General features: G+C 30.2%; 1 protein-coding gene across 1 annotated transcript in view; it reads left to right on the top strand.

The window, feature by feature from the left end:
* The window catches only part of LOC126742017 (disintegrin and metalloproteinase domain-containing protein 12-like), an 80787-nt gene that overhangs the window by 40659 nt on the left and 20638 nt on the right, over nt 1–19490 (top strand). Inside the window, exon 2 of the mRNA XM_050448540.1 lies at nt 14680–14780. Coding sequence (XP_050304497.1) covers nt 14680–14780 — 101 coding nt within the window. The remainder of the gene's footprint in view (nt 1–14679; nt 14781–19490) is intronic.

A 19490-nucleotide genomic window follows, 5' to 3' on the forward strand; every position in this document is an offset into this window, starting at 1 on the left:
AACTGTAAGAAACGCGTTCGATACTATAGAATCCTGTAGTGCCATGAAATCATTCGGAAGACCACGAATAAGTGAAAGATATGTAAATATGATATAACACATTCAAGACACAGCCACTTTATAATTCATAAAGAATTGATAGTGTGAATACCCAAAAAGTCGAATCTCTTTACTTTAGTGCTTGAACATATAGTCAGCAACCTCAGCTGGTGCAACAAAGGAATTATCATGCAAGGAAAGAAACTGAATAATCTAAAATTTGCAGATGATATTCATTGCTCAAAACAATATTATGGCCAACAAAATTATAACATATAACACTTACTATCCAGGGACAATGAATAGAAACAGTAAACGCATATACTTATATATACCTCAGACAATCAGTAAGCCTAACATAACAAAAAGAGGAGATAGAAATAGAGGCATGAATCAGGTTAGGATGGACGACATATGGAAAGTTAAAACATGTCACAGACAAAAATATACTTTTGGAACTAAAATTAAAAATCTACAATGAAACTTGTATGATGATCAAGAAAACATTGCATCAAAATGCAATTCATCAAAGAAGGTCATCGAAAAAAATCCTTGAAAATAGGCGTGAAAGATAAAAAACAAGCAAATGGATCAATGTACAAGATATCACCCAAAAAATAATTACAATAGTTAAGCCCAGAACAGAGGAATATAGAATCATATGAGAAATGCCTATACTCAGAGAGTAATGGCGCTCTCATAATGGCTAAGAGAAAAAGAAATAAGTTTAAGATTATAGTTTGACGCTAATTGATAGTCAATGTGAAAATAAATTTGAGTGTCATCTGCAAAATGTGTAAATAATAAATAGTAGTATCCCAACAGGTGCCTTGGGGCATTCAAGATAAAATGTACCCTTAATTTGTGAGAAATTATTTTTTGAGATCTAAAACCCATAATATTTTCACTTTGCTTCTAAAGGGTCCTGATCGCGAAAGTCTCAAAAGTGTTCGAGAAGTCCAAATGTGCAAGTGCTATTAAAAATGTTTTGTCAATCACTGTTATTAAATCATCATTTTCTTTCGAAACCCACATTGTTCTGTGGGACCTAATTAATTAATTAATTAAATAACAATACAATTCATGTAAAATGCTAATTATCCTTAAGTCGTTAAAAGTAGATGGGTTTTTTCTTCCACTGATCGGAGAAGTGGCTATGCTTTATGTAAAAACTAACAGTATTGAAACTTCGTCATCGTCCATGAACACATTAAGTAAAGAGATAAAAATTGGTGTAAGAGATTGAGGGTTTGCGTCAAACTAAATTAACCAACAAAACACAATATGACCTCTGAAAAATAAATATTTCAAACATGACTAGAAAATTTCAACTATGAATCAATTGTTAAACCTAAATTCTAAGGGCTTTTAACAACTTGAAGTGATTGATTTCTAGTAGACAACAAAAAATCATCGGAAATTCCGACTTTTAAGAAGTTCATCAAGGTCAAAATTTATATGGTTTATGGTACTTGGTATTCAGAAGGTAAAAAGGAATGATATAACTGTGTACAAGTGATATTTACAGTTTTAAGGTTTTCATAAAAGCATCGTATACAGGGTGTCCCAAAATTACATCGCAATTTTTTAGTAGCCGCATCTTTGCCTAAAAATAAGACAAAATCTTTATATACATAAATCGTGAAAAATGAATCGTTTTCATGTTACAGGGTGTTTTTATAATTCCCATTGAAGATGGTTTTTTATTAATATTTTCGAAACGCCTGGTCGTTATTTTTCGAAATTCTTATCGTATACCACTGTTATTGTTATTTGACTGTTTAACTGACTTTATGCTAACTTTTTCTTAACTGACTTTATGCTAAAATGTATATAGGGTCGTTTAAAAATAGTGGTCAGCAAAGATGAAAATGTCATAACTTTTTTTCCGGTTACTTTTTAATTATTTGGTGAGCAAAATTAAAAAGAACCAACATTTTTACATAAAAAAGGTACTCTTGTCTTATTTCGTTAGAAGCCTCCGGTTTAAAGAAAAATAATTATTAAGTTTTAAGTAAATCATGACTTGGTATTGAAACAGTAACTATATATAAAATAAAAAATAATAGTTGGCAGTGCTTGTTGACAATTTGAATATTGCTTGAATTTTGTTTCACGTTTTAATTGGCATTTTAATTATTTAAATTTACGTTGGTAAAGTTAAATAGTTCTTTGTGTAAATTATTTCTTTAAAACTATGGATAGATTTACGAATCAAGGTCCTATAAATTGGCCTCCTCGATCTCCAGATCTAACTTCAGTAGATTACTATTTATGGATTGGTATATGCTGTAGAAATTAATACCCGTGAAAATCCATTTTCTATTTTAAGGGCTACTCGCGCAATAAGTCGTGTAGAGCAAGGTTATTTCCCCAACAAAATGGCAACCACTTCGAACATAATTTGTTTTGTTTGTTTTGTTTGGTATTTTCAGTTTTTTTTTAACTAATTGTTTTAATTTTTCTCAATTATTTACAATTTTCAAGTAAAATTTTTAACAAAGAAAACAGTTTTTGATCTTAAAATTAAGTATTTGTAATAGTCTTATATCATGTTTATACCTGATGATTTGTAAGATACCTTTTAATTTTATTAAACGTGATCAAAAATACTTTATGCGTGTAGGTTGCAAAACATTTACGTCTGATTATTTCATACAGGGGCACTCCTATCAAAATAAGACAAGAGCACATTTTTTAATTAAAAATATTGATTTTTCTCGATTTTATTACCAAAATTATTAGAAAGTAGCCAGAAAAAAAGTTTTGATATTTTTAACCTTGCTGACCACTAATTTAAATCGACCCTATATACATTTTACCCTATATAGCTCCTGAACAGTAATGAGTCTCATTATGCACTGAGAAATTTGTATCTATTTTAGCCCTTTGAAATATTTTGACCTGATTTAATTAAAGTTTTTGCATTATTTGAAAATCCTATGTAGCAATGCTATCAGTATTTTGTGATTAAGAAAATGAAAAGCCTTGGTCAAATTCCATAATATCCAGCCTGTGCTATTATTATAATCTTGATATGTGTCTTGAATGTGGGTATGAAATGAGATGGAGAAACTCAAATAAGTCCAAAAAACTCTATATTTAACACTCGTTTTGGCATAATGATGTATTTGAGACAAAAAAATGAAATATGAAAAATATGCTTCTCGTCCGTACTGTTGAAAAGAACAATAAAAAAAATATATTAAAAAAATAAAATAAATCCACCGAGCCCAGAAATCCATAATAGATCCGACACAGTGGTAATTTTAACAAAGAACGCCCGTCTGGTCCTTGCCCTCGACTGTGCCCTTCAAAAGGGAGTGGACAGGGCTGATGGTTTATGTCTAGTCGAGAAACAACACCTGTTATACATTATCAAAATTGATTTTTTCCCTCACGCTTTTACGAGCATTTCGAAGCGCGTTATAATTTTATTACTAGAGGTACGTAAAACTTTAATTGACCATCGTCTAAATAAACTTCGTCCCGCTGGTGTGTTTATTTTTTGTAAGTCGAGTGATCCACGTCATCACAACGTTACGGTTTACTTAAGTCAGTTCATGACCCGTCTTCTTCGACGCATAAAGATTAATCGTAAGACCCATAATCCTTTCAAGCGTGTTATATCTGATATGAAGTGTAATTTTTTTTTATATGTAAACATTCACTTGTGGGTCTCGTCACGGGATCTGAGCAAATTCGTTGTTTCAGTCTGATGCTTCTACTTAAAAAGGGGGTGCCTTCGAGACTTAAATAATAACGAGGAGGAATTAAGCTTCAATCAACCAGTTTCCTAACTCAATTAAAACACTCTCAGATGATATGAAAATAGAAATCAGTACAGAAACCGCATATCTCGCCATTGTTGATCTAATTTCACGCGATTTCCGGATGCTATAATTGGGTTCGAATTTAGTTCATTTCCTCAGATGGGCTTCGGTATCAGGCAGTGTTAATTAACGCCGTCGATATGCCTTTAATTTCCTAACTAGGACAGGGTATTCTGTAATAGATTGTGTTTTATGCAAATATGGCATAAGAATGAAAATAGGAATAAAAAATGTTTAGTAGTGACGAAATATATGGTTTAAAAGTTTGATTTTTTTAATAAATATGAAAAATTGTGTCAGCTCAATCGAAACTTATACTCAAGAGAAAAATAACATTTTAGGATAATTGAATCGGTAATTGATGTAAGATTCAAAGAATTTAATGTACATGAATTAAGGTTGCAGTCCTTTTATGGATATTTTGATTACTTGCAATACAGTTAATAGTTGCATAAAGCGTAGATATGAATCCCCGATCAATGAAAGGCAAACCTTTGCCTAAAGTAAAAAACTCATCTATTTTTAACGACTTAAGAATAATTAGTTTTTTACCTGTAATTGTATTATTATCTAATTAATTAATTAATTAAATCCCAGAAAACAACGTGGGCTTCGTTAGAAAATTTTCAATAGCACTGGTAAATTTAGATTCTCGGGAAGGCTTTTGAGACTATCAATCATGACATTCAAAAGCCAAGTTACGGTTTTTTTTTATAAGAGAGTGGTATCATCAGCGTAACCTCACAAAACGTCCTTTTACTATTCATGAAATACAAATGGCTCTAAATTATATGAAAAATGGGTGGAGACCTAGTACTTAAAGCCATTCAAGTACAATCAATGTATCATTATAATTAAAATACCAACAAGTTGTAAAAATGCATAGAGAACTGTAGACCAATCAGTCGATTATCCAATCTATATAAGCTGTTCTCAAAAATCCTCACAAAAAGACTCATTTACAAGCTTTACAGGACTTTCAAAGGACCTTATTGAAGGACTTTCTAGATAGACCACTTAAACCATAATCAAACAATCTTCTTCCAAACAACCACCTTCCAAACAATAATCAAAAAATGCGAAGAATACAACATACCATCAGGGGTTTGTAGACTTCAAATATGCTTTTGACTCCGTAGAATTCTGGTCAATATTTAAAAAATAGACTTCCGGTATAGCACCTATTAAAAGATATCTATACGAATGCCATCTAGCGTATTAAAATAGACGAAACAACATCGACAAGAAAAATACTACTAGAAACACGTGTGTGCGTCTCTCCCAAACTTCTTACATTAGCACTAGAAAACGTGTTTCAAACATTGAATTAGGAAGAAAAGAGAATAAATATAGATGGCATATACCTCAACCATCCTGTGCTTTGCTGATGACATAGTCATAATAAATGGAAGCGAAATTGAACTTTTATAAATGCTGACCTGAGCCTTAGATCCTATTCTGTCGGTATAGATGTATGGAACAGAGACTAGATGGTAGTAACCCTAAAGAACGCAACCAAGCTCAGAACCACACAAAATGGAAAGGTCAATGATATGCATGAACATCATTATGGATAGAATTGCAAAAGAAAAATGGAGTTAGGCCAGAAACACTGCGTGAAAACCTTCTTAACAGTAGGTAAGCAGACTCTTACTATGGCAGGTAACAACAAGAGATAGAAGCCGTCTACGGAAGAGATGATTTGGTGATTTAAGGAAAACTACAACAAAAAGATTTGCTTAACTTAAAGGAAGCCTATGTCCAGCAGTTGACGAGAAAAATCTAACAAAAGAAGAAGAAGAAGAAGAAAGCATCATCAGCAAAACAGAATCATTTATATTAATAGAAACTGAGGGTAATTGAGCCCTGGTGTACTCCATGGTAAAATGGTTAATGCTGCAAACTTGACGTGGTAAGAAATATGTAATTAACCCAATATCAAGATATATAGATACAATCAAATGCTTGTGAGGACAAAAAATGAGTTTTCGAAGCCCTGTAAATTTTATCTACTTATATCCAATATAGTGAAGTTTTTGAATCTGAATCCAAACTGATCTTCATTATCATCATCATTTCTAGCTGTAAAACCCTTGGTCAGTCTTGGCTGACTGCATGATTATTCTCCATCCCTGTCTATATTTTATCAATCGAAGATCATATTCTATTTCCACCGCTTTCAGATTAGCAAAGATGTTAAATTACTTTGATATTGATTGGTTCCATCTGGAGTTCAGTCACTTCGTCATGTCCTTAAACGGAACTACTCTGTTCTTGGATCTTGCTTAGAACTTTTCTCTCGAAATACTTTAGTCTCACTCTCGTATATGACCAGTGGTACTTCCGCCTGTCTTTCAGTTTCATTGAATAGCTCCTGTACCATGATTACGGTGTTTTCAACCACGCCAATGTCGTCGGTGAATACCAGAATAACCTCGAGGAATTCGGCGGCTCTTATAACTTTTTTCAAGGCAATCTTGAACAATATCGGGATAGCAAAATTACCTTGCCAACACCTCCAACGAATCTGACATTATTTCACCGACTTTTACTCTATTTCTGGAGCTGTTGGCACATATTATACTTGATAGCTTGATTAGCTTTTTGGGAATTTCTAGCTCTACCATTGCGTCCCTTAGCTTAAAACAGTTGATGAGGCACCCTATTAAATTCCCAGTAGATCTATTTTGCTTGCAGTGCTTCTTCTCCATACTTTAGTATCTTGTCTTTTCCTGAAGCTTTTGTTATTTTTGAGCTTTTTGATAGCTTTGATAATTTCCTCGTATGTAGGTTGTTCAAGCTGTAGTTCTGCAGTGTGATACTCGGCATCTAGTCTATACATTTTGTTGTCAAAGTACTGTTTCCATTCACTCACTATGTAATTTTGTTAGCAGTTATGCTACCATCTTCTTAAGTGTGGTTTCCACTCTTGCTCTGAAGCCTGTGTTAATGTTGACAATTTCTTTATAGAAGTTTTCCGTGTCTTTTAGTTTTCGTTGATCGTGCTGTCTCTTCTTTATTCTCATTAACTTCTTTTTCTTAGTTAGCTATATAATCATGTACTTTCTTCCGTTTTTCTTTATACCACACTTTGCCCTACATATTTGGTCTTTTATAAGAGACTCAACTGAATAGTTTTGTATAAAAACGACCTTTTTTTGGTATTTTTAATCATCTTTAACGGAACTTTCTTCTATGTCTTTGTCACTTAGATAGACGAAAAATTATAAAAATGTTCCAGGCAAGTCATTTAATCTCAAAAATTGAGCATTCTGCCATTGGATTCGGCCCTTTGGCAAATTAGTGGTTTTTAAAAATTCAATTTATCATCATACACCTGAGCACCGCTTTGGAAAACAGACTTAAAAAATAACCTTAGGCATTCTGCTATTGAATTCGGCACCATTAAGGAAATTTAGTTCATGTAGTTTTCATAGCAAATAGTTTTCTAAACATATATTTTTTTTTACTTTTGGATGAATTTAACTATTTTAGTCCATTATAATACTTTCCTAATTAAAATTTAATGAATAAATTAAGAAAGCAAAAAATGGCTTATATTGAGTTTCTACCACCAATGAACTTGATAATGCTTGGAAGAAACTCTTAAAAAATCCATTAAATGTCCAATTTCTTTCTTTAGCTATGCGTCGTCGGCATATAAGAGATCAGAGAATTTCATCGCTGATAATACCAAATCATAAAAATGAATTATACGCAATATTCCTTGGCTTAATTTTGACTTATCATTCCTTACTTTTTCTAGCAAACGAGTATTTAAATGAGTATTTCGGATATGACGAATCTATTGGCTGATGTGATGTTCTTATTTAGTGAGCAATACTTAAAGTTGCATGTATTTGAACAAGCTTGCAACTCTTGAATTATATTAAGTTCTCAGCAAAGTAACTGAAATATCGGTATTCAGCTATTCAGCTTCGAAGATAAACTTCATTTACCTTTTAATATTTTTACGGGGAGACTGTTGAGTCTTCTTTTAGGGAATACTCGGTTTACCATATTGACACGTTCATCAGAGTATTTTCCTCAACACTATAACATTAATCTAAATTAGAATCATCAATGACTTAGTCATAAAAAGGAACAAAATCATTATTCGATGGCTTAGAGCCTAATCTATTTCTGTGCAACATATCAGAACTAATTGTGACTTCATATGATCCAGACAAGCATATAAGGAAATACATAAAATCTGTAATAATCTATCTAATCAAAAAATGCCAAACATCAATTAAATTAGTTGTTTTGAAAATGACGTCCAAAAATTCAAAGTCTTTTGATAAATTTACTCTTTCAGAGTGTGGCAAGAGCTGTATGCATATACACAAAGTTCAACGCACCATATTTATCTTAACTCGTTCAACCATATAAGCAATTTGTGTTAACCTTGTGGGTCAACGTTACGAGCTACACCTAAGTGCAAGAAAAACGCATTAAAACTGAGGATACAAAAAAAATGGCCGACAAAATTAAGAAAGTGTACGGTGTACGTCGTGTCAATTGGGCAACTAATTGGTAATTTAATATTTGACCATACTCGGGTGTATTTTATATCCTTTTCTACGTTAATGAATATAACCGGCCTATGATGAATATGTTGTAATGGTAAAGTGACTCATTCACTTTCCATATAGGTTCGTTTATATATATATATTTATATGTTAAGGTTGTATTATTAATTGAACTATTTTAAACGAGCAAAGAGAAAAAATTAATTGCAATATCAAACTTTATTATTTGATTAAAAAACAATGAACCCAAATAAAATATAAAAACAAGGTCGTCATATTCATACACTATCTGCAAACCAAAGTAAATGGCCTTTAAACGAAATGGAATTTTTGTAAAAGGAAATCCAACAGTACATCGCTATATGTATCTTATCTGTTTTGTTTAAATTGAACAACAGCAAAAACAAATATTAGGTTTAAATATGATTAGTTTGTGATAGTTTTTATTTAACATGTAACAAACAATAATGTGAATAATATGACTTCCGAGATCGAACCAGAAAGTCTTGATTACCTTTTTTAGGCTTAGCACCCTTTTTTTGCTTATCGGGATTTTTATTATTTAAGAACAATGTTTTATGAATGGAAAATTGTAGAATAGACTTTTCTCTTGAGATACCTTAATCAAATTTTTCCCATATATTTTAATTTGTTACCAACTACCGTCTTCAAGGACCCTACATGCTCTAATTTTTGATGAGATATTATATTTATATTTGAGACTTTTATATGAAAAGTCCAAACAGAGAATTTCTGGATTTGATGATTTAGGAACATTTGGTATGTTGTTAGTGTTATGAGAGACCTACAAAGATATACTATAATAAGTTGTTTTCGTTTTCAAAGAATTATTTTGTTTTTCATATACATAGATATATTGATTTTTTTCTGTTATAGACTTTTTAATTCATTTTTAAAATTTTTAATTTTTCTTTAAGGAATAGAAACAAGTACATATTAAGCAAAGATAATTCATCCTCTATTATTATTAACGAAATGTCCTTAGATGTATGACAAGAAATTAGCACAAAAATCTTCACAACCTTTTCTAATCTGTTTGGGTTGGTGTAGTTCAATGCATAGAAAATACATTTAAACGTTTTTAGATTCGTTCTAATTTATTTGATGTCTGTTATAATAAATTATTATGTATATCATTTTAAGTAATTGATTTTGCGAAAAAATAAATGTATTAAAGAAAAACATTGCTTTATTTCCATTAGAATAAAAATCAATATCTTAGAGCACCATAGATGACTTGAGTTATCTAGATGTTGCCATTAAATCAGATTTCTTATGAAATAAAATTTGAATCTTCCCTCCTTAATTTGGCCACGCCTTTCTACCATTTTGATTTGTCCAATTAAGTAAGTCAAAGTGTCAAGTTATTTACAAAAGTATCCGTTGCCAAGCGAGAGGACGCTAGCAGATTTGTCAGGAGAATATGTATCAGTTTTTATGCAACCTCCACTTCTCTGTAGTCTATAGTTTTGTGGTTCCAGCCGTCGGCACCTTTTTTGATAGTTTTTGATGTTTTTTCACAAAATTCGATATTGATATTCCGGGAGTTGTTTTAATTAGTTCATTTAACTCGATAACGACAAAATTAATAAAATATGCAGGGAAAACAGTTTTTACGTCAAAACAACCACAGAACACAAATATAGAGAAATGCGGGTTGCCTTGTTAACGCGAAGAAATCTTGGCCCTCTACTAAAGGTGCAATAATTCGAACTAATTTTGACATTTGTAAGCTATATCTATTGGAAACCCGTCTAACCAATCAGAAAGAAGACATGGTCAAATGCAGCGCCAAATTTGAATTCGACGACGAATTCGATTAAAGACGGGCCCAACCTGAGGAAACTACTAAATACTCGACTAGATTAACAGATTGTCAACAATGCTTGTTCTTTCCAACGCATTTCCTTTTTTTATTTTTTAAGTTACAAAAATTATAAAAACAGTTTGCATAAAAGAAAAACTAATTTCCCTTATACAAATCAATTTTAATCAAGCAGAACACCGGTTGACTGTGCATATTGATGTAGTTTCCTAAATTCGGTAAATATGTGTAGAATATAACCTTTAAATTTAACTTTTGGAACCAAAACACCTTTGTTTTGACAGTTTTTCTACTTCAAACAACGTCCTCGGGTAATATTGACACACATCTATCATATGCAAAAAGGAATATTTCTTCAGTAATAATGTTTATATAAATTACAGGAAAAAATAAATTGCAAAATACAATTGCATAATTTTATGTAAACAGAAAAAAATTATTTATTCACCTGGAAAATAAAAATACATGATTTCAAGTATTCTAATACAATATATAATTAACACTTTTAATTTATAATACAATATAAATTGTAATATCATAATAATCGTTTTGGACAAATTCTGTTTATATTCCAAGGCCTGCAATAAATAAATAATTAGTTCAATAATAAAAAAGGTTAAAAATGGTAAATTTGTATAAATTTCTAAATAGAATAAAGAACATGAATAACCCAAAACTCTCTAAAAATAGTTATTATATAATAACAAAAAATATCTAATGGAGAATCTAACTAATGGAGAAAAACAAAATAAAAGCTCTGCAAAGAGAACAAAATATACTTTAATATATCTCAAGATTTACTATAAATATAAATATTTACAAATACGATACTATTTATAAAACTGATATAGGTAAAGTCTGTATAAAAGAAATATATTCTAAAAATCAACAATAATAATTAATATAAAAATCCCATGAAGAAAATCCTATAGCCTACTAATAAATTGTTGGTACAGTCACAAAATTGAAAATGGCAATACATGGAATAAAAAAAAATGGAACGTTAAAAGACACAACTAGTTCAACTAGTTGTTTAACATCATTAATATTCTATAGTAATAGATTGTATATTAACAACAAAGTGTTATAGAGTTGGCTTGTTGTCAGTGTACTCAATAGTTCACTCTTCTATAGTGGAGATGTTAGTACTATCTTGATCAGAAATAGATGCACAGACCTCAAGACTGCAAGTCTTTAATTCAGTTAATTATTAGGTTTTTTAAAACCTCTTTCTTAACTGTATATTGTGGAAAAAAAGGACACTGACACGATTTTGTTTAGTTGTAGTTTTTACCCATAGAACCTAAGACTTTAATCCCCGAATATCTTTGACATATTTTTTCATAAAAAAGTCCAAAACTTGGAGGTATTTATCAAACATCATTATATATTTAATCAAACATCAAGGCACAACAACGACCTACTTAGTTAATGCAATTTAAGGTGTTCTAAATTGAGTTTGATTTGTTGATAATTGAAAGGTATATTGGAGAGTATATCTTGCAAGAGTTTTTGGAGATGATAATTGGAAAAAGTGCCTTGACTACTTGTAAATTAGGTTTAAGAATTATAAGGATAAATGCTTTGTCTTTTACTGACCACCTGCGACCAGAAGATAAATGATTTGCATTTAGCAACTGAGAGTTAATGAATTATTTAATCACTTCATTCGCTACTATAAACTCAAACTTTTTATCATTATAAAGAGACTTTAAAGAAGTAACCTCAATTTATATAACTTGCTCAAAGCTCTAAAAGAAATATTGGAACAAGTGCTCCCTCATGGTATTGATGGTGAATAATTTGACTGGATTTGACCTGATGAGATCGTTGAGGTGACATACCACTAGTGTCTGAACTTGTAACTTTAATTTCATTATTAACAAATTGGTCATCTGACAATAATTTTCTTGGTTTTGGAAAAAATTAAGAATAACTGTGTTCTAAGAGACCTAATGTTTTAGCAGAGACCATGGAATTGCATCAGACCTAAGCCTTGACTTAGAGGGATCATCAGAGCTATTATAATTTGAGGCAACAAAATGGTCGAAACAAATTTTAAATTTACTGCAATACTTTTACGAAATGACCTGATATACCTACATTTCTGCCTTCTATAACATAAAAAGAAATAAAATTAAATTAATATATTTTAAATAAATTAAATTATTATACAAAACTTTAAAGTAAATAATAATTTAATTAAATACCTAAATATGCTTAGTAACTCATATTTTTTCCATTCATTCAGCTTATATTGTCTCCACCAAGGAACCCTATACATAAAAAACTTACCCTATTTCAAATTGTATGCCTTTTTATGCCCTAATTTCACAATAAATAGAACTTGAAACTATTGAAATTAGGCTACATTAATAAAAATTAAATTAGATTAATTAAAGCCATTGATTTCAGCAATCTTTTCTTTGCCCACGTCTTCCCAAAACTAAAAATAACCAAAAAGTCAACGTCAAAACTGTCAAGAGTGTCACTAACATTACTACTGTCAAATTTTTCTAATGTCAAGTCACCCCAAGATGGCCGACGTCCGAAATTCCGCGATTTAAGTTTCATGGGACTGACTTAAGCTGAGAATAGTTCTACCAACCTAAAATTACTTGATATTTTTTATTGCACTTATAAATAGAATATTGTGATAGGACAGGGTGACAAAAGAAAAGAATCTCATTTGGCAACAACCCTCGCAAGATTATCCCCGATCCGTAACGAGTCCATTCGATTCCCACTTCGCACACTTGACAAACTTACTTACCCTTGCGCAGAAACCTTCGGGAGCAACCCAGCGTTGCCATATGTCATCAAAAGTAGGCAATAACCTTAAATTTACAACAATCCGGTGCATACAAAAACCAGCTAGTTTGTCCTTGAAACTATTAGACGATTATCTAACTAACCGAGCAGCTAATATAAAATAAATATTCATATAGCGCCACATGTTAACGTAAATATTTACGTTTTTTTTTTAAACCGTTCGTGCTTCAACGTTCAATATTTAATAAGTGGTGTTTATCCGCTATATGCTCGCTAACCTACTTAACTTCTGGCGCGAAAATGGATGGATGGATTACAGCAAAAGTGAAATCCGAATATTGGTTTAAATTAAAAATGATAATGTTGCCTTACATCAGGAAGCGTTTTAACCAAGATAACTGCAATTTCTCCGAAGGGTGTGGTTATCGTTTCGAACGATCTTATGGCACGCGAATGATCTTTGAAGAGTTTATCAGAGGTTCACTAAGCCAATTTTAATATTATATGAATAAATCATAATTATTTTACTATATAAACAAAAATGTGAAAAGTACAACGCAATTCTCGTAAAGTGTACATAACATTTTACGGTTTGTTATTATTTGACAAGATAAGTATTATTGTGTAATTAGGCTATAAATAAACGATTTTGGTGCATAAGTAGTAGACGACGTAATCGTTAGATGCGACATTGGAATGAGATAAGAAACATTAAATTAAAGTAAATAAAATTGATACAATTTTTAACGTGTGGGCTGCGTGGCACACACAAATAATCACTCTTGTATTAGAAACCCCTTAATGTTCATTATTTAATTATATTAGATCTATTTGCCCCTATGGGCCCCCATAGACAGTAATATACATAATTGCATAATTGCATACACATTTAAAAATTATTGATGGTGTATTCCAAAGGGTTTAACTAAGGTGAGTTAGTCTTGCCTTGGTCAAGTTTATCATTATTATTATTCGTAGCCAAAATAAATGCCGAATGAGATATTCCAGGAATTTCTGTAAAAAATTTCCATATAACTTTGAGCATTGCAACATTGCATTACTTCTGGATACTATAATAGATAACAAAAAAAAATCCTAAATGTCCAATATAATAGCAATTTTCAATTTTTCTTAACAACCAGTCGTTCCTCCTTAATAAAGTAAATTAGGTATCTTTTGTCAGCTTTTTATTTCAGCTCGTAACTGCTAATTGATGTAGGCGAAATATGATTTTATAAGTGCTTAACAGGGCCGTCTTCTTATTTAATTTTTCACCCATTATTATACAGTAAACCTCTTTGTTTCTAATACGTCGTTATTGATAATACCCACGACTGGCGAATAAGCTATTAAAAATACATGATAATAAAAACAATGCCAAAAATAGGTCGTTTCCCATAACGGTTCGGTTGCAAAAGCACATTTCCTCTGCAGTTTTTCATGCATGTAACGTGTACATAAATGTTTTTACTCATTTACAAGGGGGGCCATAAAGTTATGACAAGAAACACGTTCTCGGAGGTAAACACCGAGGTCCAAAAATAGGTCGGAGTCGATACATGTTCTGGGATATGTTTGTTTTTATTTGATTTTACCAGGCTCTATTGTTTTAAGTGTAATAACTGGGTTTTATAGGGTGTTTTTATGTTTTTTGCAGACCAGCTACACCCTGCCAGCGATTTTAGTCGACACACCTTAGTGAAACCAAAGATTTACCATGGGAGAGAGAAAAGACAAATTACGAGTACAAAAGAAGAGGTAAGAATGAACAAGGGTTTTTTTTTGAGTAGTGATTTTTTGGATTTTAACCGTAACTCGTTAAAATGAAAATTTTGTATTTGCTTTGGTTCAAAGCGGGTGAGATACTTTATCTCAAAATGTATGGGAAATTTAATTGTATTTAATTTTTTAATGCATGCTGTTTTTAAGTACAAAATAAAAAATGGCTTTTTTTTTTGGTTTTTTTTACTAAAAGGCCTGTAAATTTTGAGTACTCTCTTCTGCTATTAAAAATCTTCTGCTAAACAAAAAAAAATCTTTTGCTATTTTTCTTGTATTTTTTTAAAATTATTCCATAATTACAATTGAAGCGTGGACGTTCAAAAGTGCCAGAGAGTTATTTTTTTGTTATTAAGGTTTTTTTTACAATAGATAAAAAAACAGGGATATTTTGGTGAAAAATATTGTATTAATTAGTAATACGTTTTTTAAGTATAATCTCAAAAAAATTAAAAGTCGATATAACATTTTTACAAAAAAACACGAAACTTATATATAGAACAAAGAAATAGTCTAAGGGTCAATAGATATGTAAAAACGTCTGTTTCATATAAACTTACATCAAAAAATTAAAAAAAAAAACACGATAACTTAAGTTAGTTAATACTCATTTGGATTTCTTGGCATTGTTAATCAAGTTTTTTCAATAACCTAAGTTTTTAAAATGTATATACTAGAGCATATCCATATTGTTTTTTATTTTCTCAGCCTACATTCGATTTTTGCATTCAAAAAGAGGTAGTTCTGATACCATATCCTGTACCTTGTTTACTATATTTAGAACTTTGCCCTCGATCTATTTTTCTAATTCATTAAAAGATTACTTATAGTCCAGGCAGTAGGGCTTTTTACCTTGCAAAAGGTGGGGTAAAAGTTATTTTGGAATATGTTAGTTACGGGTAGACTGTGACCAAAAATACAAAATTTCGACCTTGGGGGAAGACCGCGCGCGTCGCTATCTTGGATTACACATACAAAAAAAAGGTTTTTTGGTATTATGTCCGTAATGGTTAATTTTACGACAAGGTATGACATAAATAAAATTAAAGAAAACAAAATTTCCCACATTTCATGTATTTACACTTTTTTATACCTCTAATATACAAAGATTTACACTTAAATTAAATCTATTTTTTGTGGATGATTTTGTGGATATTCTGTTTGTTGCTCGGTATATAATTATTGTATTTTATTTTTCGTATTTTGTCAGGTTTTCTTTACCATTGTTTTAATTCTGTTTATCTAGTATGGTTGTCATATTATATCGAGATTTTTTAATAATTTGTTTAAGGGCATAGGGCCTCGTACCAAAAACAGTATTGTAAAAATTGTGTTACCTTGTGTTGTCATAGTTTTAAATATATGTAATAGTGCAAGGCGCAAATGACATCATATATTTGCCTATTTGCCCTTATGGTATATAATTAATTTAACTTTGTACTTTGTAAAATTAAAAAACCCCGTTTATAAATACAAAAAATCTCGAGTCCTGAGTATTTTTTTAAGAATACCATCTTTGTGTCCGTCTAACTTAATATATTAAACGTACAAAAAAACTGTTAATACATAAAATATAAGACATTTTATTGCCATTAACTTTGCTTAGAACATGTTTTGTTGTAAGGTGAACAATTACGGAGATAATGTTAAAAAACTGTTTCTTTGTACCTATAATCCAAGATGGCGGCGCGCGCGGTCCCCCCGTCCCAAGGTCGAAAATTTGGATTTTTGAAGAGGGTCTACTCATAAATAATATATTTCTAAATAATTCCTACCCCACCTTTTGCACGCCCAAGACCCACTTACTGGTCTATTATAGTTTTCACCATATTCGGGTTTTCTTTATTAACCATAATCCACGAAACCTGAGATATTCTTAACCTTGTCATATTCAACACGTTGTCAGCAAATTACTGAATGTCTTTAAAATCTTTGGATTTTAATTTTAAGACTTTAAAAGGATTTTTAAAACATGCATTTATTATCATATCGTGTTATATTATCTGTTATATATATTTCAAACATAGTCATAGTTCAAATCGGGCAAATGGACAAAAGTAGGTAACGAAACTCAGCATAAAATTATAGGTGACTTGTAAACATACATATGCACGATGCATTCGATGAATGTTAAGATCAGGATCAGGAACTCCTTTGAAGACTTGTTTCGGCTACAATGGTTTTTTTCAATAAGAAAACTACTGATGTATTACCTAATATGATCATGAATTTCTTAAAAATATTTCTTTTTGTTTTTGCTTTCCTTTTTCTCTGTACCGGAACTTGCAAGAACATGAAGTCGCAAAATTAAATTATCATCATCTGTATACTGAAGACCACTTAACCTTAAACTTTTTTTCTTCCTTCACACTTTAAATTTATAATTTTGATTATAAATTGAGAGTTTTTTCTTAATGGTATTTGAAGAAACAACATCCACGTGTTTCAGCTATTAACTAATAATACAGTTATTTTTAACCTTAAAACTTTTTGCAACGTAATGGCACTAAGACGGTTTTTCCGTATAAATGGGGACCAGACTTAGACGTACCATCATCTTAAATTCAGTAGTTAATAAAAAATTAGTAATTATAAAATACCCATATTATTGGGTTGGACTCTTAGTCAGTTAGACGCTTTCGAATTTACATGCTTCAAATTCGTTTCGATGAAGACACAAGAAATCATAAGTTCTATATAGATTTTGATAACGTTTAACTGAACATTGACATAGATGTTAACACAGCTAAATTAAATGAGAAGTCTAGAAAAATTTAAAGTTAGTTATGTTTTGTTTTTTGACCAGAACTGATTGAAGAGCTAAACTATTGTAATAATCTTAGTTTGGCAGCACCGAATTGGAGCAATAATTATTTTGAATTATTATTTTTTTATATAAAATAAAAGTATTGTTGTAAGAAATAACACCATTATCGATTTTTTGTATTAACGTTTCTCACTGATAACTTTTTCTGATATTTAAGAAAATACGCAGAAAATTTAAAGGTTTTTTAGCTGTATATTAAACATAAATAGTGAATGGAAATTATTATAAAAAGTCTTTGTTTATGAAAACAAAAACAAAATTATAAAAAACAAAAAATAACGTTTAAAGAAATGTTTGATAAAGCTTCAAACAAAGTAAAATATTTTGTTTTCTATAGAAAAGCCTAAAAAATCTATTTTATAGAAATTTCTTTCATTCAATTGACTTTTTTTTCAAAATTCTATGCTTTCCTTAAAAATTATAAGAAAATATAATTATCATTGGAGATTATGTAAAAACTTAGAAGTTTTTAATTAACATAAACAAACAATGGAAAGCTCTTTATTGTTCATAGAAAAAAATAAAAGAAAATCGTTTTCATAAAAACCTGTTATCAGCTTCATGAAAAATTTTCAAAAAAAATAAATATTAAAAGAAAACCTGGAAATAAATTTTAAAAAATAATTTTTTTTTTCAAAAAACACGTCTAGAAGACTAGGCAATGTTCTTAAGGTATCTCTAAAAAGCTGCAAAACACATAAATTGTTATATAAGAGTTACATACGAAAAACTATTATTTATAGATACCAGGTTTTCATAACAAAGAAATACAAATAAAAATGCACAACTCTTATAAATCCAAATTTATTAAACTAAGAAACTTATAAACAAGACCTAAAATTTAAATGTAGAAAATTAAATATTAAATTTAAAACATGGGCTCAACATTACAATTCCAAAATATGTACTCAATAAACATTGTTACAATAAATTACTGATATTATGACATAATTTTGGTTTAGTAGGTAATAGATAGTAGGTAATAGATTAGTGGGTAGTAGGTAATAGAGTACGGAATTAAGCATTTTAGTGTCGGGGATCGGGATACCCAGCATTTGATATTTGATATTTATTGCTTACTTATATATGTACTCTTGCTGACTAAATATGTTGTTGAATTAGGTTTATGAACATTATTATTAATCTTATGTGTATTTTTATTTTTATTATTTTTTTGGGAAATTTGTTGTTTTTGTATGTAGCTATTTATGCTATTGCTTTATGCTGCTTATTATTTAATTGGTGTTACACTTATGTGATAAAATAAAGTTAGTACGATTCCTGGTATTATTATTATGGACATCACGAAGCAGCACTTTTCAGCAGCAATTTATCACATATATAACTAGGTAAAAGGCCTTTCTTTAACTTAAATATGAATGTATAGACATTAAATAAAATTCATTATTGGCCGGACAACAATTCAAAATTGTTCTTTTTGCCCTATTTTGAATTTTTTGCAGTTGACAGATTCTTTATTGCGATAAATTATATAAAAGAGTTGAACAAAAATTTTAATTGCTAAAGAGCTATGGCATTATATAAAGTTATTTTGGTATTTATTGACAAATGTTGTCCTACTAAAGTATTTAATTTGATCGCTAAAGGCTAATTTCTATCCATCTACAAGAACACTTATACTTTTGATTTTTGACCAAATTTTGGTCTTTTTTTTTTAAAAACGAGGACAGACTAAAAATCGTCGAAAATTTAAGTCCTCGAAATACATCAGGATTTACTAAAAAATGTAAGTACTAGTTTATAATGCAATAGGGAAAATCTAAGTAGATTCAAATGTCTGAAAGGTCAACAATTATATAAAATATTATGCTTAAAATGTCGAAATAAAATAGCTCCAAATA

Source organism: Anthonomus grandis, chromosome 11, assembly GCF_022605725.1.
Source record: "Anthonomus grandis grandis chromosome 11, icAntGran1.3, whole genome shotgun sequence".
Classification (NCBI taxonomy): domain Eukaryota; kingdom Metazoa; phylum Arthropoda; class Insecta; order Coleoptera; family Curculionidae; genus Anthonomus; species Anthonomus grandis.